At 50.0% G+C, this 26,663-nt stretch overlaps 1 protein-coding gene across 5 annotated transcripts in view; it reads left to right on the top strand.

Annotated features, from left to right (window-relative positions):
• SLC38A10 (solute carrier family 38 member 10) overlaps positions 1-26,663 on the top strand; it is a 49,092-nt gene that overhangs the window by 18,972 nt on the left and 3,457 nt on the right. For 4 of the 5 annotated variants that reach the window (XM_027818417.3, XM_037914660.2, XM_043528575.1 and 1 more), the window contains 7 exons: positions 3,519-3,630; positions 4,183-4,289; positions 12,580-12,736; positions 20,292-20,462; positions 20,805-21,257; positions 21,850-21,972; positions 26,435-26,614. In XM_027818417.3, coding sequence (XP_027674218.2) covers positions 3,519-3,630; positions 4,183-4,289; positions 12,580-12,736; positions 20,292-20,462; positions 20,805-21,257; positions 21,850-21,972; positions 26,435-26,614 — 1,303 coding nt within the window. Of the gene's footprint in view, positions 1-3,518; positions 3,631-4,182; positions 4,290-12,579; positions 12,737-20,291; positions 20,463-20,804; positions 21,262-21,849; positions 21,973-26,434; positions 26,615-26,663 lie in introns of all 5 variants that reach the window. The other variant, XM_043528574.1, reaches the window with a different exon arrangement.

The following is a 26,663-nucleotide window of genomic DNA, read 5'->3' as shown; positions in this document are numbered from 1 at the left end:
CAGCTTCCAGTGAAATTGTAACTGCCTGTGGTGTGCTAATAGGGGCAGCATGAGGATCGCAGCACCACGTGTATAAATCTGGCTCTGTGGAAGCACGACTGTTCTGAGCAGTTGTTAATATGCAGCAATTCTGGAGTCTTGTTCTCCTTGCAGAACACAGAATAATTTAACGAGGAGAGGTGCTGGGATTGAAACCCCAGAATTTGCTGTACCACCCCCTAAATAGAGGTCCTATGCAGTGCTTGTTCCCTGCTCAAATAGCAGTTTGCACACCTGGCTTATACAAAGTGTTGTACAGTACAGAGCCGAGGTTGTTCTCTCTCTTAAGAGTAGGAGAGGAAGAATTAGCCATTAGAAACAGAGGATGCTCCTTATTTCCTGCTGCTCAGACCTAAATCCCAGCCCACATCTTTACCTAGCTCAAGCTCATGGTCCCCATCTTCAAAGCTCTGCACAAGTTCACAGAATCCTCCTGACATCTCTACACCTGCTTCTTCCTGCTCTCTTATTTAGCTCAACTTTACACCTTTAGTTATCATGCCCTGAACAGTCTCCCCTTCTCGTGGGCCAAATGTCCCCCTCCTTCATTCAGATGCTTCCGTTCCGTGTCCTGCTTCCTCAGAACTGTTCAGTGATGATCAGCTATAGAAATACATCCCCCGCTCATACACTTTCCCTGTTCCTGGAGGCAGGCCTTCTCCCGGCCAGGGGTGTATTTTGTGACTCCACAGTCAGTCTGATCCCTGGTGGCGGTAACGTGTTCTCCTCTGTGTGTTGCACAGCGCTATGCATGCCACTGGTACTCGGTAAATAACAGTGAGATATTGTGGGAATGTTCTGAGACCTTTGTGTATTCAGCTAAAGAATCATCGAATCATAGAATATCAGGGTTGGAAGGGACCCCAGAAGGTCATCTAGTCCAACCCCCTGCTCGAAGCAGGACCAATTCCCAGTTAAATCATCCCAGCCAGGGCTTTGTCAAGCCTGACCTTAAAAACTTCTAAGGAAGGAGATTCCACCGCCTCCCTAGGTAACGCATTCCAGTGTTTCACCACCCTCTTAGTGAAAAAGTTTTTCCTAATATCCAATCTAAACCTCCCCCATTGCAACTTGAGACCACTACTCCTCGTTCTGTCATCTGCTACCATTGAGAACAGTCTAGAGCCATCCTCTTTGGAACCCCCTTTCAGGTAGTTGAAAGCAGCTATCAAATCCCCCCTCATTCTTCTCTTCTGCAGACTAAACAATCCCAGCTCCCTCAGCCTCTCCTCATAAGTCATGTGCTCTAGACCCCTAATCATTTTTGTTGCCCTTCGCTGGACTCTCTCCAATTTCTCCACATCCTTCTTGTAGTGTGGGGCCCAAAACTGGACACAGTACTCCAGATGAGGCCTCACCAGTGTCGAATAGAGGGGAACGATCACGTCCCTCGATCTGCTCGCTATGCCCCTACTTATACATCCCAAAATGCCATTGGCCTTCTTGGCAACAAGGGCACACTGCTGACTCATATCCAGCTTCTCGTCCACTGTCACCCCTAGGTCCTTTTCCGCAGAACTGCTGCCTAGCCATTCGGTCCCTAGTCTGTAGCGGTGCATTGGATTCTTCCATCCTAAGTGCAGGACCCTGCACTTATCCTTATTGAACCTCATCAGATTTCTTTTGGCCCAATCCTCCAATTTGTCTAGGTCCTTCTGTATCCTATCCCTCCCCTCCAGCGTATCTACCACTCCTCCCAGTTTAGTATCATCCGCAAATTTGCTGAGAGTGCAATCCACACCATCCTCCAGATCATTTATGAAGATATTGAACAAAACCGGCCCCAGGACCGACCCCTGGGGCACTCCACTTGACACCGGCTGCCAACTAGACATGGAGCCATTGATCACTACCCGTTTAGCCCGACAATCTAGCCAGCTTTCTACCCACCTTATAGTGCATTCATCCAGCCCATACTTCCTTAACTTGCTGACAAGAATACTGTGGGAGACCATGTCAAAAGCTTTGCTAAAGTCAAGAAACAATACATCCACTGCTTTCCCTTCATCCACAGAACCAGTAATCTCATCATAAAAGGCGATTAGATTAGTCAGGCATGACCTTCCCTTGGTGAATCCATGCTGACTGTTCCTGATCACTTTCCTCTCATGTAAGTGCTTCAGGATTGATTCTTTGAGGACCTGCTCCATGATTTTTCCAGGGACTGAGGTGAGGCTGACTGGCCTGTAGTTCCCAGGATCCTCCTTCTTCCCTTTTTTAAAGATTGGCACTACATTAGCCTTTTTCCAGTCATCCGGAACTTCCCCCATTCGCCACGAGTTTTCAAAGATAATGGCCAAGGGCTCTGCAATCACAGCCGCCAATTCCTTCAGCACTCTCGGATGCAACTCGTCCGGCCCCATGGACTTGTGCACGTCCAGCTTTTCTAAATAGTCCCTAACCACCTCTGTCTCCACAGAGGGCTGGCCATCTCTTCCCCATTTTGTGATGCCCAGCGCAGCAGTCTGGGAGCTGACCTTGTTAGTGAAAACAGAGGCAAAAAAAAGCATTGAGTACATTAGCTTTCACGAGAAACCTCTTGGGGCAGGAAATAGACCGCATGCAATTTAGAGCTCCAGATCCTGCCGCCGCTGTCCATGTGATGCCCCTTGGCTCCGTTCTCATGCTCTGAGTGGTGGTGGCCCAGCTGGTGAAAGGAGCGTGGTCTGGAGCAGTAAGCCATGGAAATCGGGAAGTTCTGAGGTTTAATCCTGACTCTGCCCAGGACTGGCTGGATTATTTTGGGCATGTCACTTTGCAGTTGTCTACAATGGGGAGAATGCTAACCCACCAATCTCCTAGATAGGTCACGTGGCTCAGTTAATGCCCGTACAGTGCTTTGAACACACACTGCTGTGGAGATGTGGAGGGGTGTTTTTAGCTGTGGGGGCCTGTTGTGATCTAGGACGGGCACCAAAAAATACCCTGGGCTGTTTGCAGAGCCACAGATTCAGCTTGTTTCTTTGAGTCCACTTGTTTTACAAGCCAGTGGTGCAGAACGGTTTCCCGCTCCCCAACTGCAATCGGGTGGCAACTAGCTGCAGCAACAGCCAGCGTCCTTCCCTAGGAGCCGTGGGCCCCATCGCCCTCGTGTCATCACCTCCACTAGCACTTTCTCAGGCACTTGCCTCTCCTGGGTGTTGCCTGGAAATCAGGAAGGCTAGCGGAGGAGGGTTTTGGCGCTAATGTTCCGAGACGCCATTGTCACGTTTCCGTTCCGCACAGGATGTGAACTAGCAGCTTTGGCTGTTCTTGTGCAGGCTCGAGTTGAAGCTGCACATTAAAATTGCTCAGCCACAGCTAATTGCCCTCTTACTGGGTACCTGGGAAGACTGTTGCATTGGCAGGTGAAACCATCACCATTCTAGTGCTGCATAGTCTTGTCTGGCTTATCTAGCAGGACACGCTGGGTAATTGCTTTAGAGACCTGTGGGTGCGAAGCAGGGGTTTAACTCATTTTTGGGGTTTTTTTTTAATAGCAAAAAGATGGCACCTTTGCTGCAGGGGGTTACATGCCACCCCTTCGATTTAAAGCCCTCACGCTGGCAGTGGTGTTTGGAACCATGGTTGGAGGCATCATGATCCCAAATGGTAAGTGCAGAAGTGGGATAGAATAGAGACCGAAACGCTTCGTTGTTGTCTGTTCTCCCCATTCCTTGTCACCAGTTTGTTTGTGCCATGCTAGATCTTGTGTTCTCAAGAATACCCATTATTTGTGGCTATTTGCCCTGCGCTCTGGCATGTCCAGCTAGCACTGGCCAGGTCTGCATGCTCCCTATACACGGCTCCAGAAAAGCTGAGCGTGCGAAGGGGTCATTAGCTCTCCAGCACTGAGCAGATGCACTGAGACCGGCAGGGAGGGGGACTGGTGAGGAGGTGCCCTTGCAGAGGGAAAGCCCATCAGGGACTTGCAGCTGGTTGAAGTCATTAGAAGGTGACTAAGTACTTGTGTGCTGCATAAATTGCAGTGACTAATTTTACCCCCGTTCTAGCTCTCCGCTGGCTGGAGGCTCATCTCATATTCTAGTGGGTTGCTCAGAGCTGCAGTCTAAGTGGCACCGAGCCAACCTCCCTAGATTCTTTCCCTTCCTCCAAGGATTTTGCATACCTTTATTTATTATTGTTCTTGCTCTTTCTTGCCAGTGGAGACTGTCTTGGGCCTAACAGGTGCTACAATGGGAAGCCTCATCTGTTTTATCTGCCCAGCTCTTATTTACAAGAAAATCCACAAGAATGCCCTTTGCTCACAGGTCAGTGCTGTTGCTAATTGACTTCTCCCCCAACTCACTGTAGAGCCTGGGAACTTGTCTGGTTTCACTGCAGCAGGGGAAATCTGTCAAACCCCGCCCCCCATTCAGGTGGGAACTGTTGTGGTCTGCTGCACGGACCAGAATCCCTCCCCAGCGGCGGAGTTGCTTGCTCAGTGAGCGCTGGAAGGCCAGCACTTTTTGTCTCTGTAGCAGCAAGTGAAGCAGCCACTTTACCTGTGGAATGTTGTTTACCAAACCCAGTCCAGTGGGCTCAGGGCTGTATTGCCACAGAATGAGAAATCCAGGCAGCATATAAAACCTTAACGGGTCTGAAGTTTCAACCTATCTGGGCTGGGTAAAATAAACAACTCTTCTCTGCAGGGGGGTCCTTGCTGCTGACCCGCAGCCTTCTGGTTTCAGCCAAAATAATAATAATAAATGGGAACACACACACACAGAGGTGTTGCTACAGGAATTGATTTCTGAAAAATCGGGGTCATTCAGAGGCTATTGGTAACTTAGCTTTTCCCTTGCTCCAGTTTGGATCAGCTTCCTAGGGGACAGAAACAAAATCTCTCTTTGCTGGGTTCGATCTTTCGGTTTTGCAAATTCTGATTTTTTTGGCAATAGAGCTGAAATTAACATGATTTGGTTTTCTCTCACAGTAACTTTAACAGGCTTCTGTTGGGGCTCCAGCATTGTCAGTCACAGGGAGTCAGATTTGTTAGTTAACTGCAAAATCCATGGGGGGAGAAGACATTTTAGTGGGTCCTACAGAAATAATGGCTTTTTCTGTTTAATGACCTGTGGGTTTGCAAACACACATGAGACTTTTAAAGCGGAGCGTTTTTTTCCTATTGCTTTCCTTTTCCATCGTCTGACGCATCTTTCCGGCTCTCACTCTGAGTCCTGATGCTTTGGTCCTACTGTGGCTGGCCTGAGACCCCAAAGAAAGGGCTGAATGCCCACCTGAATTTTCAGGGGAACAGAAAGCACTTTCAAGGGTTGCTTTTCACTCATGCTGAGTAGGGCTGTTCTCCAAGACAAGTGACCCTGCCCTCAGGGTGGGCTGAGCTGTTGGACAGGCTGACTGGAGGGGACTGTCGGCTGCTCTCAGCCAAGCACTGAGGCTCACAGACTGCATGGCCTGAAATGGTGGTCAGGAGAACAGCAAGGCAGGTGGCTGTATCTTACAGAAATCCCCATCACGGCATAGTGGCTTACACAGAGTATGAGGTCAACAGGTTACCTAGGGGCTGGGGATTCATCCGGCCTACCCTTGAATGAGCCGTTGCCCATCAGGTTTGCATTCTTGCTTTGACTTGTTCTTGGAAGCGTTCCAGCAGGGATCTGTGCCTCGCTGAAAAGAACATGGTGCTGCAGAACTCCTCCCAGGCCTACAGCTTGGATGCTGGATTCTCGGCCCACCCTCTCCTTGCTCCACCTCTTCCGGAAGACTCGTTTATTTCTTCCATGAAGCTCCCATGCAGCATTTCCAGGGAGGTATCTGCTCTTTCACATTCCTTTGGCTTTTTCCTCCCTCCCTAGAAGCAGCTCTGCTCTCTCCCTCAACCTATCCACAGATAGTTGCGGTGATAAGCAAGAATGATGGGGGAGAAGGGGCACCAATGTGACATGTTTCCCATCCCCGGCCAATAAACCTGCTGCCCTCCTCCCTGCATGCATGCTTCCATCTTGTCTTGTTACCAGATCTGCTGATTTTTATAAGATTGGAAATCCATCTTTATGGGCATCTTCCTTTGTCTAAAACACTCATGATGTGATTCTCCCAGTGAGGGCAGTTCTCTCCCTGTGCCCTCTGTTACTGGGTTCTGGCTGTGTTAGTTACCATGCCCAGACTCCTGGAAGCCCGTGAGCGTTTGGGGGACTTCCTGTCAGGCGGAGCTGAGTTTTACGTGCCTGAACGCTGAAAGGGTGGCACCATTTAAACTAGAAAGTGGAGGAGTTGGATGAAGGGTTGAGAAGTTCTTTTCCAAGGGGGTGGGGCATTCACATCCCCAGATGTTTCTGTTGGCCAGCAAAAGGTGTCTAATTCTGCCAGGGAGTTGTTAATTATTACAGACAGCTGGTCAGTCAACAGCTGGCTGCGAGCCAGAGTCTGGGAATTGCAGCTTGGATTAAGCTCCAGGGGTGGCTTAGTTAAAAGGCTTGGTGTGTTGGAAAGATGATCAGGTAACAGCAACAAGGGGAAGTTTAAAAGCTTAAAGCCAGGCTCACAGAGGTGTGAATGAATTGGGAAATTGTCCCCTTTGTTGTGGTCAGCGTCATCAAGAGTGTCTTGTAAGGTGCCGGGCGCTCTCCGGCTCGGTATGGAATAGCAATGGGGCGATGGTATGTAAAGCTGCCATTTGGGAGATTCGGGACAAACTCTGAGGTTTGGTTGAGGGCTGCTAAAGGTCAGATTAAGGTCTGTAAACAAAGGGTTTAGCTTCTGACAGGAGGGTGTTGGCTTCCCTGTGTTGATATAAGTTTGTTTGAGAGGCCCCTTCTGGGTGAGGAAGTCACTATCATCCCGGTCTGATAGACTTGGGGAAATGAGCCACAGAGAGGGTACCCAAGGTTGCTTCGTGACCCCTCTTTGTATCGAACTAGTGGGGATGGAAAGTGGCTCTCTTTGGCTCTGCTGCCTGCTAGGGCAGTGGCCAGACTCCGTCGTCTTGCTCACTTGTTACTGTTCTTAGAGCCTAATGTCCTTGATGAAGCTCAGTAGAGAACCCAGTGACCGAGCAGGCATCTTGCAGTCCGCCTCGGCACTCTGATTGCAATTAACTTTCTCCCCTCTTGGTGTTTCCTAACTGTGCTCAAGTTCCAAAATGGAGAAGGATTTAGAAAGCTTGCTACAGTCATTACCCCAGGCAAAAGCACTTTCTAGATTTCTGCCGATGGCTCGAACACATCCAGAGGGAAGCACCGGGGGTTTGTCTAACTTCTGTACAAAGGGGGAGTTAACACCACTGAGTAACATGAGCAAGCAAAAGCCCGTCGTCTTCATCACTGTAAATTCCTCCCCATGTTTAGAATGCTCCTCATGGGAAGTGGGGCCTTTTGACTTTGCCTTAATGGACAGGTGCATCTTTCCAAGGCTGTGGCCAGGCCTGCCGCTCAGGTTTGCCCGTGCTCCCTCCAGAGTCTCATGGTGAGCTGCAGCTGGCGGATGTCCTGTGACAGGAGAGCACTGCGAGTCAGCTGGTCAGCAGCGCTGGTGAAGCATCGCCCCTTCCTCTGTACAAAACAATTTGCTTGCACAAATGGATGCTGAAGAGGGCGACTAACCAGATGCGTCCACCTTTGGGCCTCTAGTTTATTCAAGCTCACTGACAGGATGGGGCAATGAGGGGCTGAGCTCCCAAAGCCTTGCTGACACCAGCAGGAGGCTTGTAAATCACATACAAGTGACTCTTTGGGGCGCATGTGGGCTTTGCCGTCATGTGACACAGAAACATCCATGTGGGTCTCTGCTCTTCATTGTCAATCTCTGGCAGTCCCCACGCCGTGACCCTGCGGTGATGCAGGAACAGGCTGAGTTCCTTTATTCTTATTTAAGTGATCTTGCTAAGATCTTATAATTATCCTCTTGGCATTACGGGAAGCCCAACAAGGGAGATAAATGTCTTTTTTTCCCTTTCCCCCTTGCATTCCAGAGAGGTCATTTCTGCTGTTTGACTAGCTGACTGCAAATGCTGTGTCAGATCCATTACCTTCATGGGTAGTCACTTGCAAATGAGGGGTTTTTAAAAATTAACCCTTTGAGTGATGTTGCCTGGAACAATGTTTGATTCTGGGAACTATAAAACAGGCCCCTCTGGAGGGGGATCATTAATGAGAGGCTCCATGGGAATTTTTAAGAAGTGTTTTAATGCAGCACTGCCAAACCTTTTCAGGCAACTGGACCAATTCACCGGACAGAGACCTCAGCTGGAGCAGCCGTTCCCCACTGCCTTCCACTTGGCTAATCGTACTCTGACCAATGAGCTTTGTTCGGCAGTTGTACCACGTGGCGGACCTGGCCTCCTGGCCTTAAGCTGAAATGTTGTTGTCATCTGGCCCCCACTTGCTGTTCAAAGCGCAGCCTTCCCTTCTGCTTGCTCTAGTCCCTTTCTCCAGGAGATGGTTCTTTGGGCTAGTTAGTGCCGTCTAGCCATCCAGCCTTGGAACCTGCGTTCAGATTCTGACACAAGTGGGGGCTTTGGCTGTCTCTCGAGTCCCCACACCCTCATCTATGCACACCACAACAAGTGCTGCGTAGCTTGGCCCAGCTGGTGGCCTCCAGGATCCAGTTTGGCCCCTTTCAAGCGCTGGGTGGAGTGATCAGGGCATTGGCTAGGCTGTGGTGGGGAACCTTGTCTGTCTCCCTCCCTGCACTGTTGTTGGTTCATGGACAACCCAGAGTACCTGTGAAAGTTGTGAGGCACAGAGTTGCTCAGAGTGGAAGGTGTTCGTGGGACCAGGCATTGAATCCTGGGTTGAGATTGACTTCCCGGGTTCCAGCCCATGTTGCCCACTAGGAATTGAATTTTCTTTTAAACCAACAAAACCACCATTTGCTGTATGTTTAAAATGGTTCAAACTTTCAGCTGTTTCCGCTGCCTCGTTTCCCCAGAGAGCTCTCAGGCCTATGCGGGTTCCACAGGAGGCCTTTTGGAGAAACGCTCTTCTTTTCCGCTCTTGTTTTTTCTGGAGGCAGGGTGTCAGAGACCGAGGCACAGCGCTGTGGTTATGCAGGGGCTTTTGGGGAAAGCAAACGGACAACGTGAAAACCGAGGGCGGAAATGGTAAAGCCCGCTGACTCTGTGTTTGGCGTACACAACATTGCAGGATGTCCTGCTCTTCTACCCCCACGCAACCAGGCAGTGACCAGTTCTTGCTGCCGCTTCCTCTATAACGTCTCTAAGATCTGGCTTTTCCTGTCTGACCGCACCACTCACACTGTCCAGAGCTGCCGCATCTCCTGTCTGGTCTACTGCTACCTCCTCCTCTCTTGATGTGCCCTCTCCCAAGTTACATTTCCAACAACCGTCTCCCTGGCCCCACGTCACCCCACAGCTCTGAGTCCCTCTGCGCGCTCTTTCTTCTCCACCCCATCACCTCTAAGACTCCTGGTATCTTCGCCCTCCCACTCTCCTGACGCCCTTTGTAGGACACTGTCGTGTCTCACCCCCTCTGTTCCACAGATGATGCCAGCCTCCATCACTGGTTTGCCCTCTTCACCCGCAAGCACCTTCATGCTTTCTCATATGCTTGAAACGTCTTCCTCAAACTAACCTGCAAAGCTTCTTCCCTCCCTTCAAATCCCCTCCAAAAGACCTACCTCTACCAAGATGCCTCTGCGTAACTGCCACCTGGGAACAGCTACGTAGAAGCCTGCTAAGGACTGACGATATTTATTTTATATTCTTACTTTGAAATGTATTTAACTGTCTGTCATCTGGCTGGGCTAGGTCAGCACCTGTTCGTAATCTCGTTTTCCTCGTCCTGCCTCCAGTGCTGCTTCTGAATGTCTCTGCATCCTCTTATGTCTTGTCTTAGTTATGCTGTAAGCTCTGCAGGGCAGGGGGCCGTCACTCTGTGTTACGTCTAGCACAATCGGACCTGATCCATGTGGGGCTCTGGGCACTATCTCAGTATAAAGGTCTCATATGATCTTCTCATAAACAAACTAGGGAAATATAGTCTAGATGGAGCTACTATAAGATGGGTGCAAAACTGGTTGGAAAACCATTCCCAGAGAGTTATCATCTGTGGTTCACAGTTATGCTTGAAGGGCATATCAAGGGGTCCTGCAGGGATCAGTTCTGGGTCCGGTTCTGTTCAATATCTTCATCAATGATTTAGATAATGGCATAGAGAGTACACTTATAAAGTCTGCGGACAGTGCCAAACTGGGAGGGGTTGCAAGTGCCCTGGAGGATAGGATTAAAATTCAAAATGATCTGGACAAACTGGAGAACTGGTCTGAAGTAAGTAGAACAAAATTCAATAAGGACAAATGCAAAGTACTCCACTTAGGAAGGAACAATCAGTTGTAAAACATACAAACTGGGCAATGACTGCCTAGGAAGGAGTTCTGCAGAAAGGGATCTGGGGATCAGAGTGGACCACAAGCTAAATATGAGTCAACAGTGTAACACTGTTGCAAAAGAAGCGAACATCGTTCTGGGCTGTATTAGCAGGAGTGTTGTAAGCAAGACACGAGAAGTAATTCTCCCGTTCTACTCCGTGCTGATTAGGCCTCAGCTGGAATATTGTGTCCAGTTCTGGGCACCACATTTCAGGAGGGATGTGGACAAATTGAAGAAAATCCAGAGAAGAGCAACAAAAATTATGCAAGGTCTAGAAAACATAACCTCTGAGGAAAGATTGAAAAAATTGGGTTTGTTTAGTCTGGAGAAGAGAAAACGGGGTGGAGGGGCATGATAACAATTTTCAAGTACATTAAAGGTTGTTATAAGGAGGGGGGAGAAAAATTGATCTCTTTAACCTCTGAGGATAGGACAAGAAGCAATGGGCTTAAATTGCAGGAAGGGAGGTTTAGGTTGGACATTGGGGGAAAAACTTCCTGACTGTCTTCCAACTTCCTGACTGTTAACCAACTTCCTGGTGGTTAAGCACTGGAATAAACTGCCTAGGGGGGTTGTGGAATCTCCATCATTGGTGATTTTTAGGAGCAGGTTGGACAAACACCTGTCAGGGATGATCTAGATAATACTTAGCCCTGCCTCAGTGTTGAGGACTGGACTAGATGACCTCTCGAGATCCCGTCCTGTCCTATGATTCTGTGAGTCTGGTTCTATAATTAATAAGAATGATCCACTTAATCTCTATATGAGGGTCAGTCAGCCTGGTGCTTTAATTCCATCCGCTGGTGGGAAGATCTTGCAGCAAAGAAGTAAGTTTCTTCTGCAAATCAAGACAGTGTCTTATAAAGCTATTTGTGAAATACGCCTAGCATAGTCTGCAGGAGAGGTGCAGAGGCATTTTCTGTTTTGTACTTAATTATTCCTGTTGCTTTCATGCCCCACTGTGAGAAGGGGTGTGTGGGGACAAACAGGTCTTTATTGTGGGGTCCAGATCCCTTTATCATCGTCCTCGCCAGTGACTCCAGCATAGCCTCTGGCGGGCTCTTTCCCTTCTACCAGTCGTTCGTAATACGGTGAAGGCGTTGACATGCAAACCAGATTCCAGGAGAAGCTGTTGCAGTGACAATTACTGTGATTAACTAGGTAAAAATAATACATTGGAGTGTAATTAAATCTCTAAACTGTCAGTGTTGTTGGCCAACCATCCGTCCACTCGACTCTTTCAACTGGTACCTTTTTCAGTTAGGGCAGCTGCCAGTCATTTGGCAGCTCCAGTGCTCAAGCAAGGCAAATATTCCCTGGACCTGAATGTATTTATCTGTTACTTTTCAGGTACCGCCATTGCTGCACGCACACGTGCACGCGCACACACACACACAAACCCAGGAGTATCCCATACATTTTCCCAAAACTCTGAGGGATTTCTAAAATCAAAGGCGCAGGGAGATTCTTATCTGTAATATTGGCTTATTTGGATGTAAGCTCTGCAATAGCTGTTGGTGTCATCGTAATCGTCCAAGCTTCTCTCCATGCTGATTAGTTCACATTTAGAAAATAATACACACTGCTCTCCCTTTGAGTGGAATGAAACCCACAACATTCCTTTCTCCTCTCAACCATCTTGGTTTTTTGTACTGCTGGAAATAGACAAGTCATGTTCTCGGGCACTTGCACCAGGCTGCGATGTTCAGGCTGTGGACGGTTTAGGGAGGTGTTAACAACAGTTGATTAGAAAGCTTTCTTTTGGTTGTAAAAGCTTAAACCAAACTTGTCCTGACTGTCGTCCTCACTTAACTGATAGAAATGTAATATAATAATTAGCCTCCTTTTAAAAATCCTGTCTGGACATATTCTAGCCTGCCACACATACCTCAGCTCCTCTCCCTTAGCAGGAGCCTCTTCTGGCCGCACAATCTGAGCACTCTCATGCAAGAGCCTTCTCCTCTGCAGCTTCTAGCATCTGAAACAGCTTTCGTGCGTCTCTGCTTCCCATTTCAAACTGCCGCTGGAAACTACCTTTCTCTCCCATTTCCCTCCTAAGTTTTTCTCCCTTTCTACTACTTGTTTGTTTCTGTACTTGAATTGAGCTCTGAATTGTTTTTGAGATACAGTTTGCATGAAGGATGCTATTTGGAACAATGACATTCGCTTCAATGTATGTTAACGTTGGTGCTGACCCATTTGTTATGCAGCTCATCTTGGGGATCGGCCTGGGAATCCTCATTATTAGCACCTATACCACCTTATCGGTGACGGAGGACCTGCCAGTGAAAAAGGAAGCAGTGGACCTGTCTGATCAGCTAAAAGAAGCCAAGAATGTAATTGACCAAGATTCTGTCAAAATACCAGGTACGTGTTCTGCGTGTGTTACACTCATCTCAACCCTGCTTCCAAACTGTCTTGATCCCTTTAAAGCCACTTTTGTTGGGTCACCAGGAGCCTTCTCCAGTGCCTGCATCTCCAGGGGCTCCTGAGAAGGTTTCCAAGAAAGGGTGTAGTTGTCACTTTCCAAAATGCCTCTTGGGTCTCTGCCAAGGATATGGGTTTTCTTTTTTGTTCTGTTGAGAGGGGCGGCCCTCGTCCCTCCCCCTAGTGACAGGGCTCTGGAACGACACAAGCCTTGAAATAAAAGGAGCTCTGTGCGCATGAGACTAGAGAGAGCAGTGTACTGGCCACCTGTACGAAGGGTACAAGGAGCCAGAACAGGGCCACTTTCTCCATCGCTGCCAGCATATTGTACAAGGTTTCAATAACAGGCCATTCATTGCACTCAAAGGTATGTAAATTTATGGGTGCCGACTTTTTTTTGGTTGTGAAGATATAAATTTGGAGCCAGTTTTAGCCCTGACCAAGCCTGTGATTATGCCTCAGCTTTGTTTACTGGTTCATGTTATTTATTATTTGTTTACTGTGGCCGTTGATAGAATTATGGCCTGACGCTCCCTTCCGCAGCTGCGGGCCTGCTTTGCAAGGCCATCGCTAGCAGGTGTTGATTGGCCCTGCCCTGCCCCTCATCTGTGGTTGTTCTGTTTTTTTCAAGTCTTGTTTGGCTTTGCTCGGGGTTTTCTGTTCTTCGGGGCTTTGAAATATCGTGGATATTGAGAATGGAAGCAAAAAAAAAAGCCAGGCTTTTCTGCTGGAGATTATGCTCCCTCCTAGTTGCTGGCCCTGTTCCTGGGGAACAGCTTTGAGCGTCTACGAGACACTGGTGCTGCCTGCGATAACATTCACTCCTGCGCTGCTCCATCCCGGATGATGGTCAGATTTTATACATCCACAATGCACACCTTCCCCTGCACAGAGATGGTCCTAGCGGAAGACGCTCTCAGATCCTTAATGCACACTCAGTGGGGCCGGGCTGGGAGGAAGGATGCAATTTAATTCTTGAATCTTGGTTAATTTCAGAGCAGCAATGGCCAAAGAGCGGGTGTTCAGTTCGGAAGGGCTGCTGATCACACACATTTTGTAATGGGTAAAATAAACAGTCCCGTTTGGAGTTTGTCATAGCCGCCCCTCCACTCCTTCCCTGTGTGAAGCAGGGAGAAGAGCAGGATGCTTGTGTTCAGTCATAACCTAGGGAATCCTAGATGCCCTCCTACACACATTAGTTAGAACTAGTTAGCCAACATTAGCCCAGATCATTTGCCGCTTTGATGGTGGATTAAATAATCCTACCTTGGGGGAAGGCATTTTTAGATTTTAAATTTCCCTGGAGACTCGCCATGCAGCTCTAATGGGCATGTCCACAGCAAAACCTTGCCGACTTCTGGTTTGTTTCATACCAGCCCGGTGAGAGCGAGGAGAATGCAGTCAACACCGGGACAGGCTCTGCCCTGGGAAGCAGAGTCGGTGCTTTCCAGCACTGACTTTGAAGCCTGGTTCTGTGGGAGGAGGAAGGGATTGGACGGGGACAATGGGCCAGGGAGAGGAAATAGAACAATGAACTCAAATGGGCCTAGGGAGCCTTTCAGCTCTGGGCCGCAAGCAGTACACTGGGTTCCCTGTGAGCCAAGGCTGCTGCCTGCTCAGCCCATCCTGCTTGCTGCTCAGTCGCTGCAGCGCTCCTCATCCCTGGACTCTGCTTTCTTCACATCTCCATGGGACCAGACTTGGCTGGTCATTAATTACCCTGCTTTAATCAACACCTTCCTGTCCCCTCCCTTTTGCCCTGCCTTGGTTTGTTTTGGGAAGGGGCTAGTCTGTGGCCCTGAAGCCTCCAGAGCAGCTGCATCCTGTCATTGGAAATACGTGCAGGGCTGGGGGCTGCCCTGCTATCACCTGGGTGCCCTCCATCGGCCACATCTGGTTCTTATTTCTTGCACGAGTCTTTACCAGAAACACATGGCTTCCCTGCCGGCAGCACGCAGTTTGTTTTTAGCATGTTCTTGGGGTTTTTTCCCACCTCCCTTTTAATTGATGGGTTGCCTGGTTGAGGCAAAGCTTGGAGCTGAGCTGAGCCTTTTACCATTTTGCGTTCTCTGTCTGACTCTTGCCTGTCAGCATGTGAGAGGGGTTTTATTGGTCTCTTTGATGTTGTGGAGACCAGAACTGTACAGACTTTCATTAAAACCCTGCCCTGTGGGCCCTGGGATTATGAATATTAGAACATTGCCCTTTTATGTGAACACGTATTGACCAGTGAACTCTGAATAGTGTTTTCACTAATGACACCCAAGTGCCCATTACGGCCCCTGCCTGTATTGCTTGAGGTTTACTGTCAGCGGCTCTTTGGGAAGGTATAAAACCCCTTTCAGAAATGTTCTGCTATTACGTACAGTGGGTATGTATGTTAAAAGGTTGCTAAGCTGCCTGTGAAAGCTCATGAAGGCAATTATCCGTTTAAAAAAAAAAAGCTAATTAGGCAATTTCTCTCTGTATTTGAAAGCACCCCAGAGGGTCTCATGGGGTGGATTAAGATTTTGTAATATTTTTCAGCTCCTTACTTGAGCGTTGCTGCTTCATTTTATTTTATGTCTTTCATTGTGCAATATCTCGTAACAAAGGTCTGATTCATGCCCTTTGTGTGACAGCAGCCTTTCCCCGCCACTCCTCGAGCCGCTGGGCTTCAGCTTGTTTTAGCAAGGAGTGTCTGAGCTGGTATTTCGCGTTCGGTGCCCCCTTGGAGTCTGTCGTTTTGCATATAACGGGACTTGGATGGAACTGGGTGCGCTGTGTGCAGAGCTGGGTTCTTTCCTGGCTATCGGTCTCGATACAGGCTCATCCCCTGGCTTTTCTCATGGTGTCAGTGCCACTCGAGCAGCTCTGCTTGAACCTGTAGCCTGCATTCCCCGCAAGAAACCTGCCCAGATCCCACGCTTGTCCCTGCCAGCTGAGGAGCAGCCCCCAACGTGTGGATTGGACACAGCTACTCCCTTCGCCCCGACGGTTGCAGGAACAGCTTGTCTCTGCTGCTCCACTCTCCAGTGCCTTTTAATAGGGCCTGTGGCACAGAGAAGGAGCCATCACCCTGGTGTAACTTTGGTTCATTTTTACGGCTGGTGTGTCAGGAGACAACTGTGAGCTAATTTCACTGATGCCATTCGATAACCTTGTGAAATCTGTCACCATTGCAGAGCCCGGGGAGGGGCGGCGCGCTCTGTAATCACTCGCTCCCCTTGGGCTTGGAGATTGTGGGGACAATTCACCAGCCCGGATCAGGGCTGGACTGTGGGCTAGACTCTCTAAGTGCCTGCTGTTCAGAGATGCTGAGCTCCTGTAATGTCTGTTGACTTCAGTAGGCGCTTTGAGCGCTCAGCACCTCTGAAAATCAGGGCCCAAGCCTTTCCTCGGTTTTCTGAACCATTCAGCCACTGATTTCCTCTTCTCCCCCCGCCCACCCCAGCCCCTCTTGGTTGCTTCCCTAATAGGAGGCTCCTTCTGTAGGTCTTCCACGAAGATGAAACCACTTCAGTACAGTGCTGTTGGGAGCTAGGTTAAAATGCGTAGGTCTGTTCAGGTCTTGAAGCCTTGTCAATGAACAGATTCTTTTTCCAGTGGAGTTGAACATCAACACTTATTTCCTGCTAAGTGTTGACAGTGTGGACGGTGCTCCACAAGGCTCAGAGAGCCCCTTCCCAAGGAACTTTGTTCTGCCGGGCATGCCAGCTGATCAGGGTTCCCTGCGAGCCACGTGCCAGCCAAATTATTTGGATCACGTTGTTGAGGTTGGGCCTGCTGCATTCTAACCTCCCCACCCCTCCCCATTCACCAGAAATCTGAATTTTAAAAAGACGCCAAAATGTGCCAGCTACTTCAGCCTTAATCTCCAAGACCAAACATCTTGTCTTTCAAAGAGAGGGGTTGGGTGCTGCAGAAGTGATGTGAGGGTAGAACTTATTTTAGTAGCCATGAAACGACGCCCCTGACCTCAGGACAGGAATTTTTGGGGGTGTGCGCGTCCCAAAGGCTGAGCTTGGACCGATCCCGTCTCAGTAGAGGATCTGAGGATTATCTTCAATCAGTTTCAAAAAGCGGACAATGGAAGCAAGCTTTTAAAATCAAGGTCTTTGCAGCTGTTCACGCCCTCTCGTGGTTGGAACTGGGGAGACAGCGATTGATGACACTGTCAAGGACTTAAAATAGCCCTTGTTGGGAATGATACCATAGCCAAAAAATGTATTTTCTTCCTCTATTCGACAGAATCTTCCCAGTGCCCCATCCACTGTCTGCTCTTCCCAGGCCACGTCTGGCCCCCTTTTCCTCAGTTCCCCCTCTGCTGAGGAGGAGGAGGAGGAGGAGGAGAACGAGGCCAAGCTGTCGTCTCCTCCTTCCGAAGAAGCAGGAGATATGGATGTAGGCTACAGCTACGGTTGTTAACATGGTGGAAAAGAGTGATATGAAAACCACGCAAGGAGACATTTGTAATGTCTTTCTGGGGCCGTTGCTGGAATCCCAACCAGAAGCTGTGGGGGAGGGAAGCTTTTAGGTTGCTAATCATGCAATTTTATTGCAGCCTAGAGACATTGTTGGCAAACCACTTAAGAGGAAAAAAAAATCTGTTTCAGGAAGTCTTGGGTGTCGTCCCCCCCCATATATCTCCAAAGGGAGACAGCTGCTAGAGAGCATTGTGTGCTGGGCTGGTTCTGGAAGGCCCAGTGAGCAGCGAAGAAAGCCCTCTTGCTGTCTGATGCTGAGATGATGATGTTGTTGTTGTTGTAAGCCAAGAAGCTTTTATAGCCTCTCAGCCCTCGCCTGTAAAGTCCAGCGCTGCTCATAAAACATGCAGAGGCCCGGCATTACTGTAACGTTCTCCAAAGGGACCTGAAAGGCGACTGTACAGTTAGTGATTATTACACTTCCTGAGCAAAACTCGTCTCTGCAAACCACATATAGCTCCTTGTAGGGTTCCATGCAGCACGCAAGGCCGTTAATTCACGCCCAGCTGATGAACTTAATTTTGTTCCCTGCTGAGAAAATGACAGCTTAGAGGCAACTTGGCCTTATTACGGAGTGGAGGTTTTATCTTTTTGTTGTTTTGCTGTGTGGTTTTTGGAAGCGTGTGTAACATGCTAGCCATCTCATGATTTACGCCTGTTCCTGGGTACAGCCATGGGGCCTCCACCAGTGATTTCATTGTAGGGGGACCTCACTAGTTTCACCTGCTGCAGTCTGCTGGACAGCCACTGGTTTGTTTGACTAGGAAGCGGAAAGGCAGAGGTAGGAGCCCTGCTTTCTTTTAACTCTTTCATTACCCTGTCAGATGGGAAGCTCTGTGTGTTTGGCTCCCGAACCCTTTTGCTTTGCTTATGAAATGTTGGGGTTGCTGTAGAATTAACTCGAATTCTAATAATACCCTGGCCCCAAGGAACGCTGGGTCTATGGCAAATCTGTATTGAGCTTCTCTTGAATGAGCCAGACCTCTGTAAACGCGATAAGAACTGGGATGCATAGTTACCAGGGACCCCCATAACAATTAAACTAAAGCTTTTCTCGGGCAAACCAAGTAACTTGTGGATTGTGAGGCTAGAATTTGGCTGGGAACATCCTTACTCCGAAGGGCAGAGCACTCTCTTCCCAGGGCTCGGCATCCCTCCACAGGAACCCTGCCATCCTCCCATAGTTGGTTCAGAAATGCTTGATTTCTTCCCTCCCGGCCTCCCTGATTCTGCCTGGAAGCCAAAGTGGATTCCCCGCCCTCTAATGAAGGGATTGAAGAGAGGGCCACCACGTCTGGTGGGGTCACCTTTGAAAGGATGCTGGTTGGTGATGTGCTGAAAGTGATACAGCCACGTGTTGGGAAAGGGACAGCTCGCTTGAATCGGTTTTCTCTGTTGGGCAAAGAGGGGAGCGCACATCTTCCCCGCGCCTCGCAGCCACGCTCCACTGGGAGAAAAACTCGCCTGCCAATCGGCATCTTTCCATTGGCTTCACCGGACAGTGACTCTGGCCCTACGTCTTCCCAGGGAAGGGGAACTAGGGCTCAGTGCATTAGTGAGGCTGCATGACCTTCAGTGTCCACCATTGCTTCAGGCCCCTTTTCTTCCTGTGATATTTACTTAACCAAAGCAACCTTGAAAACCACCCAGATTTGAAATAGTTTCACAACCTGGCGCAGTGCTCTAGGGCAAAGAGTCCAAGTCTGTCAGCTGTTCCAGCCGGGCTTCCCACACGGGCCTGGATCGTGTACTGTTCGTCTATTTCACAACATGCATAAGACCGGCACAGCTGAAACTGTGGCAGTCTCTCTTTCCCATGAATTCATCTGGTAACAAATGGCACCAGTTCCAGGGAGGGGGAGGAGAACATTGAAAAATGTTTACAGAATTAATTCCCCAAAGGAAATTTGCGGGAGGGGTGGAGAAGTGTGTTTTTGTGATAGAGAAAGTAAATATTTCCGAGTTCATTGGACAGAAAAGGCTCTGTGTGATTTCATCTCCCAAAAGCTGGAAAACAATCTGATTCCCTCCTCTGTTTTTCCTCTGAAGCCGTGGTTCTCAAACATTTCCATAGTGTGGGCTGCTGCTGAGAGCGGCTTATGGGCGGCACCTACATTCCCATTTCATAGATTGAGGCCAGAGGGGACCGTTCGAACATCTGGCCTGACTTCTTGTACAACACAGGCCAGAGAATTCCACCCACCAACCTCGCTATTGATCCCAGTAACTTGGGTTTGATTACAGCAGATCTTTCAAAAGGGCATCCAGCCTTCCAGACAAGGCATGAAGAGGCAGGGAGTTTGCCACCGTCCTTGGAAGTTTGTTCCAATGGTGAATCACCCACACGGTTAAAAATCTGTGCCCGATCTGTGATCCCCTCCCATTCGGTCCCGTTACATCCCTGTGCCAGCTGCAGCAATTGTTCTTGTGAAGAAGTAACATTAGGAAACTGTTTGATGGGCCTTTCCTGTCCTGAGTGTAGCCTAGCAGCTGGGAAAGAGGATCTCCACAGAGCCCCCGCGAATGCGCCACCGGCTGCTGCTGGTCCGGGAGCGCAGCTTGGGAACCGGAGCGCTCCGAGGGATTAGAAGTAGCTCCGTATCTGGAATTGTGGTGGCGCCAATCTCAGAGAAGAGCGCAAGGTCAATGCCGCCATCTGGTGGTGGTTCATGGTAGCACACAGCTTTTGTCCCACGGCGTGACACTAGGTAAATTGCACTGTATGAAGTGAGCTGTAGCTCACGAAAGCTTATGCTCAAATAAATTGGTTAGTCTCTAAGGTGCCACAAGTACGCCTTTTCTTTTTGCACTGTACTGTTTTTCTGTATCTTGATAACAAGAGGGTGATGGCTAGTAAAGAAAACTAGGCACTAACAATTGACTGAGGAGCTCAGAATTGCCTCCTAGACCCGTGTCACTCAGTTGGAGAAACAGGATTACAGCTGACAAAAGAATTGCCCTGATTCCTTTTATAGATTGACAGTGCAGCCATGTGTGACCTCATTCAATTAACTGTGCCATGCTTACAGTCCAGGACCCAGTTGTGGAAGGGGCGGAGGACAGCCGCGAGAAACCGAAGCTGCCAAATGAGAAGGAAGAGATGGAACAGCCGCAGATCAAGGTGCCCATGGACGTGCCCAAGAGAGACGAAGCGAAGGCCAAGCAGGAGGAGGAAGTGCAGCTTGACCGGCCTGACCAGGGTATCCCGGAGATGGGGTTGTTGGGGCTGGGAAGAGGGCGAGAGCTTTGGAGCTTGGAGGTGCAACTTGACATACTTGGAAGGGTTGGTTAGCAATATTATTGCACATAATTCACGATTCCATGCCCGTCCTGGCCCATTCCCTCCCTGGCCCAGCGCAGCTGCTCCTGTGGCTCGCTGGACATGCTCGCACGTGGCTAGGCAGCAAGGACTGCTCACTGGAAGGGGTGACACATATCAGAGCAGGAGGGTACACACGGGTATGACACGGGTCTGCTGGGTGGAGTTGCCCCAAATCCCACCAGAGGGGCCCATTGACCTTCTCCCCTCCCCTTCTCCCCAGGGATCGCTTTACCTGTGGGAGAAGCCCATCGGCATGAGCCACCTGTCCCACATGACGCAGTTGTTGTAGATGAGGGGCAGGACCGTGAAGAATCCGAGGAGAACAAGCGTCCACCTGAAGAAGCCAATGCAAATCGGCTCAAGCCGGCCCTGGAGAAGGCTGCACAGCTGGATCCCAAGAGAGAGGAGCCCAACCTGGAACCAGGAAAGGAAGATGGGGCCCACAACCAGCTCCAGAGAGAGTTTGATAGTCCCCTCGAGGACCTGAAGAATGCCCCAGAGGTGCGACGAGATGGCCGACTGCTGTACAAAGATCTGGAGCCAGGCAAGCAGGTGGTCGAGCCGAGGTCACTGGCTGTCCTCCCTGGGGGCGAGAAGAGAGCTGAGGCAAATCTCCAGCAGCCTGGGAACATTGCGGAACCTGTGAAGTCTGTAGAGAAGGAAATCGACCCTGGTAAGTCATCTCCTGGGTGGCTCATCTGAGCAAATTCTCCTCTTGTCCCTCAATCCTCCCGCAGCGACTAGGCTAGGGGAGGGCAGCGATTGGTTATTCCTATCTACATTCCAGTGTTCCCTTTTAATTTCACAAGATTAGCATGTGAATATGCACGGCCCCTTCAGCAGCTGTTGGGGGAAACGAGGAATCTGGTGTCTTTGACAGCTACTATCATATCTGTCAAACAATTGTTTGCTAGCCTACTAAATGTCAGGTGTTGTGCTGTTGTTATGTGTCTCACAACTCACTGGGGATGTGGAGTTGGGAGATCTTGACAGGTAACACATTGCTAAGTGCCCATCTAAAAGCTAGCTAGGATGGTTCTTGCATTTTAATCGGCTAAGGTAGTTAGCATTGGCTCTCTGCCAGGAGTCTATAAGATTGTTAAATATTTTTTTATTACTTCCCTTGCAGTTGTCAGGTTGAATATAAACCGCGTTGGCTGTGGGCGGGGGGACGCGGGACGGAGTGTGGAGATGTTTTTAGAGAACATCTGCCGCTTCTTCCTTTCCAACCAAAGACATGGGTTGGTCGGTCGGTCTGTCCGCAGGTGCGAAGCAGGAGCTGCTCCCGCCAGACAGGCTGGATCCAGTGCAGGCGCAGCAACCAGAGCAGAGAGAGATCCGAAATGCTGAGGACAGGCCGCAGGAGGACACCGACAGCAAGCTGGAGGGTGAGTCTCCCCGTACGCCAGGTGCATGAAGTGGGGTTTAGCCTCCCCACAGCTGCCGATTCCCCTGGGAGCCCGCCGTGTCGTTAGGCGGCGTGAGAGGGACAGTGAGAATGTACAGCCCAGACGGTTTGATCGTGGTGGTTGGGATCATGTAGCTTTAGGCCTGTGGTTCCTTTTGGCTTTTTGCTACCCGCCATTATGTGCATGCACCCTCTGCCCTGGCTCCGCAACCCTGATCCCGGCCAGGTGCCGAGGGGAGGCGCTGGAGAGCGAGCCTGCCCCACACCCCCACTCCTGTCCTGTGGGGCTGGGCCCGGCTCCCCGCTTCCGGGTTATGACCTGGCCCAGCCCTGTAACCCTCCGGAACTCCACTGTGTACCACTTACGGGTGGGGACCCATTGCTTGGGAAAACGCAGCTATCAGGTCTAGTGGTTAGCGTCTGTCTCGAAGGGCTAAATATTCCAGGAGAGGATGGCAGGTTTCAAAGCAAAACTTCTGCCAGCCCGGCTGGTGCCGTGACCCATGCTGGACTGTAGGCCTGGCTTTTCTGTCCTGGTTCTCTCTCCCCTTCCCCTTCTTCCCGCCCCACTCAATCTTAGAGTACAGAGCGAGGCCCCAGGGTGAACAAGAGCGAAGCCAGAATAAAACCACAGTGGGAAATGGCTGTGTGAACTCCTCTGTGTGGAGCTACACATCCTTCACCTGATCTGCCTCTTCCCGCCCGCGTGGCTGCGTGCTAGCTCATGATACACGGTAGGTCAGCGAGGTTTAACTTCTCCAAGAGGAGAGTCCTGGCCTCCAGAATACCTGGCCGACGCTTCCCACCGCTGCCAGGGTTTGGAGCCTATGGCCTCTCAGCCGGCCCAGCGGTGTACTGTTGTGTAGTCAGGGTCGTGCACTCCAAAGGCACATCCTCCCGTGACAGATAGACCGACACACACCAGTCTGCTCAAGCTAGCCGGGGGTCAGGTGGGTGTGTACTCGGGTGACTAGCTAGAGCCACCACCCAGGCCGCTGTGGCCACACTGCTATTGTTAGTGGGCTAGCACATGTCTGGCTTCCCGCACAGGGGAGCACGCTGCCAGCTGCAGTGTAGATAGACCCCGGAACGTTCCTAGCTCCTGCCAATTTGGGATGGCAAAATCCAAGACTCAGACCCAGGGCTCGTGTCTGGTGGCTGGTCACCGCTGCGAGCGTCCAGTTGCTCACATTCTCGCCATGGTGGACTTGAGAGAGACTGACTGAGCCCCGGGCGCTCCTGTGCAACCTGTGCCCAGCAGATTACACCTGTGTTACTGGAACAGACCAGATTCCCTGACGGCCCGAGAGCAGGTTAGCTGCAGGCCCTGTGAATTGCTGGATGACACTAGGCTACATCCAGGGATCTCCGTCGCGGGAACAGATCCTGCATACCAGGTGACACTGAACATGCCATATCCTGAGAGGAGGCATATATGCGGTGCGGGATACGAGCTTAGGTGGCTGTTTCTGCAGAGTCCTGTAGAATCTAGCATTCATCTGGTCCTCATCTGTCAGTTTCATGAAGGTGCCTTCCCCATGAAGGTGCCTCTAAAGGTTATTTGATGCTTCTGACTTGTTCATTTGCTTTAAAAACAAAACAAAACAAAAACCACAGTTTTCCTAATCTGTTTCTCTTCCTTACGCATCTCAATGGGCCTGAAACAGCTGAGATTAAAAAGCTAGTAGCAGGTATGGACCTCAAGGAATGACCATATCGAATTGTAAGGAGGATTTAAAATCCCAGGATCTAAGTGCAAATGAAAGAGTAGCATGCATGGCCTTTGTTCTTGTGAATGCATTGCATGAGCGTGCGTATTAGCCTTCACCCCAGGCAGAGAGTCAGCACAGGGCCTGAGAGACTTAAGTGACACACAGTCCTTGGGGGCTTTAATGGCACGTAAGAGGGTGTGTGGGACATGTCCCGTTCCACTGTACAGAGCTGAATCCCTCACCTAAAGAAACGGAAAACGTTGGTGCTCACAATCCTCCTGCATGGATGCCCCTTGCTGACCGTAACCTTTCTCTGGGCTCTCCTTCCCCAGCTCCTGAATTGCGGCCCCTCGGGATGCCCAAGTCCTCTGCATTTCTTTGTTAAATTGCTTACGGTATTTATCAGAGGTGTGTTAAGCCCCCCCCAGAGCGATTCAGGGTCTGACACATTTCCCTCCACTCTCATTCAGATCAGAGGGAGTGTGATGGGGTAGCAGCCCAGCGGGGTTTTGGGTGTGTGAAAAGCTTGAGAGGAGTTACATAGGCTTTTAAAAATCTCCATGAAAACAAGTTTGATTTGGCTTGAAACCTTCTCCTTCAGCATTGCTAACCATGCAGAGCTAGTGGAGTGCAGCCCCCAGAAAGTGAGAGTAGAAAGGACTTCTGTTTGCACTGCTGAGCAAAGTGCTGAAAGTAAACAGACATGGGGGGAAGGAAACTGCACTCCTCCAGTGATTTCACTTCCCCCGCCCATAATGGAGCTTTTGTAAACGGGAATATTCCAAAGTCGCTGCTTGTTTTATAGCATTCTGCTGTGCACTGAACATATTCCCCTTTAGTCACCTTGTGGGTTATTAGCAGGACAACTTCCCTTTTTAATTTAAATGGCGTTTTACAGGCTGTTAATCATTGCCATGAATTCCTTTGGGCACAATATTCTGGAAACTCCCAGAGAGCTTTGGAGAAATGCCACTAAGCGTGTCGGGGGTGGGGCAAAAGCACAGGACAGGTCTGCACTGTACAGTATATGCAGTGGTGCATTTCCTAAGCAGAAAGATGTTGTAATGTCTCCCTACAGACAGGGTGTCTGCATGTTTTGCCCATTGCATGTAGCTTGCACAGTGCCTGGCTCAAATCAAGTCCGTGTTGCTAGGCCCTGACTTCTGAGCACTAAACTAACTCGTAAATTCAAATAGTAACAGTGTGTTCTCCATGCCTTCCCCCAGTGTGTGTGTCTGTGCAGAGCTAGCGAGCAGGGTTTCGTCGTGGTTTAACGTACAGTCTTCTGATACATTATGCTGCGTCCTCTGCTGGCATGTTTGTGAGCACCAGTTTACTGCACCTAGGTCACTTCAGATTTCATTGGATGAAATTTACTCCAGTTCAGACTGGCAATCTATTCCCTCTACCCTCTCCTGCCCTCTCCACAAAGCTGTAAAGTGGCTCACGCAGCCTTTAACCCCATGACAGCTAAACCTGAGCACAGCCCCTGGGTCATGCCGTGTGTTAGACTGCGGTGGTGTTGGGTCTTTCAGAGCCTGTGCCTGCTGTCAGACGTCACTCACCTGATCAGGATAAAAGCACAGGTCAGGTCTGGGTAAAGAAGAGGGGGATTTTCCCAGCCCATGTCCATTTGAGAGGCTAGAATCAGATGCCACGCATTGGAGGCTGTGCAGATACTCCACGTCTGGGTGTGAATGCTCTGGTAGGCTCCCTGGGCTGGGCTCCCTCTCAGTAGCGTTCAGATGAGCTGCTGGACTCCTGGGCATTGGCTCCCGCTCAGCAGAAGGCCCCAGAATGATACGTCTTTGCTCAACAGTAGCTAGGAGTAAATGTTCTAGGCCCACTAAAGTGGATGAATTCTCTCCAGGGCTCCAAGCTCGAACTGCAGTGTTAAGCCCCTGCAGAGGTAATCGCAGACCCTGAGAGCAGTCAGAACTGCCTATCTATCCATCAGCCCCTTTGGGGATTATAGAAGGGTTTTAAAAAGCAGAAGTCCTCTTGTTTTGATTCTATTTAGCTGTTGACCGTCCCTTATCTCTGTACCACCTTGCTTCAGAGACCTCTCCCCTTCCAGGATAAATACAAGTGCACTGGTCGGTCTTATGCTGAGTCTCCTGGCCTTTTGTGTGAAAAGCAACCTCCAAAACATTGCCCATGGTAGCTTCTGCCACTCTCTGCTCTGGGGGCGCAGGTTAGCTGCAGAGCCCTTAGCTTTCCTTTTGAAGAAGTTGTATGTGGGAGGGGGAGGGGAGCGATCAGACAGCCCTGTCCTGTGGTGGTGGTCACCTTCACCCTACACACACACACGTATTTGCGTCCAGCTGCTGTGAGCTTTCAGCTCTGCTGTCGAGTGGAGGATCTCTGTGCTGCTAATAGAGGGCCCGTTCCCATGTCCTTGCTCCCCCGATTGCAGTGGGACTTCTCCGAGGAGCGAGGAAGGGAACTGCAGTTGGGCTACAGTCAAGAAGTATGACAGCAAAACACGGGTCACAGATATGGAAGAGGGTCTCCTGTGGCCCGTGGAGAAGGATAGCTATTGAAATGAATCGTTACTTGGTTAGACTGTGTGCAAGCGTTATTTCTGGGGGGAGAAGCGTGTACCCCCTATCCCTCTCCTCCCAATAACCACACTAAGTGTGAGGAGCTGTTCTGCCACTCCCAGCAAGCTTCATTTTCTTCTCTTTTCCCCCCGCCCCCTGGTGTGTTTTGGTTTTTTTTCCACATTAGAAGCTGGGAAGACAAAGGTGCTTGATCATGCCGTCCTGCTGCAAGTGATTAAAGAACAGCAGGTGCAGCAAAAGCAGCTACTAGACCAGCAGGCGAAACTGCTCGCTGTGATTGAAGAGCAGCATAAGGAAATGCACCAGCAGAGGCAGGAGGAGGGAGGTGATGAGAAGCCAAAGCAAGGTAAGGCCGGGGCTAGAGAACACCTGCCACGCTCTGGGGTTGGCACGTT

This window comes from Chelonia mydas, chromosome 14 (genome assembly GCF_015237465.2).
Source record: "Chelonia mydas isolate rCheMyd1 chromosome 14, rCheMyd1.pri.v2, whole genome shotgun sequence".
Lineage (NCBI taxonomy): Eukaryota > Metazoa > Chordata > Testudines > Cheloniidae > Chelonia > Chelonia mydas.
This window is presented reverse-complemented; position numbering and strand designations above follow the sequence as displayed.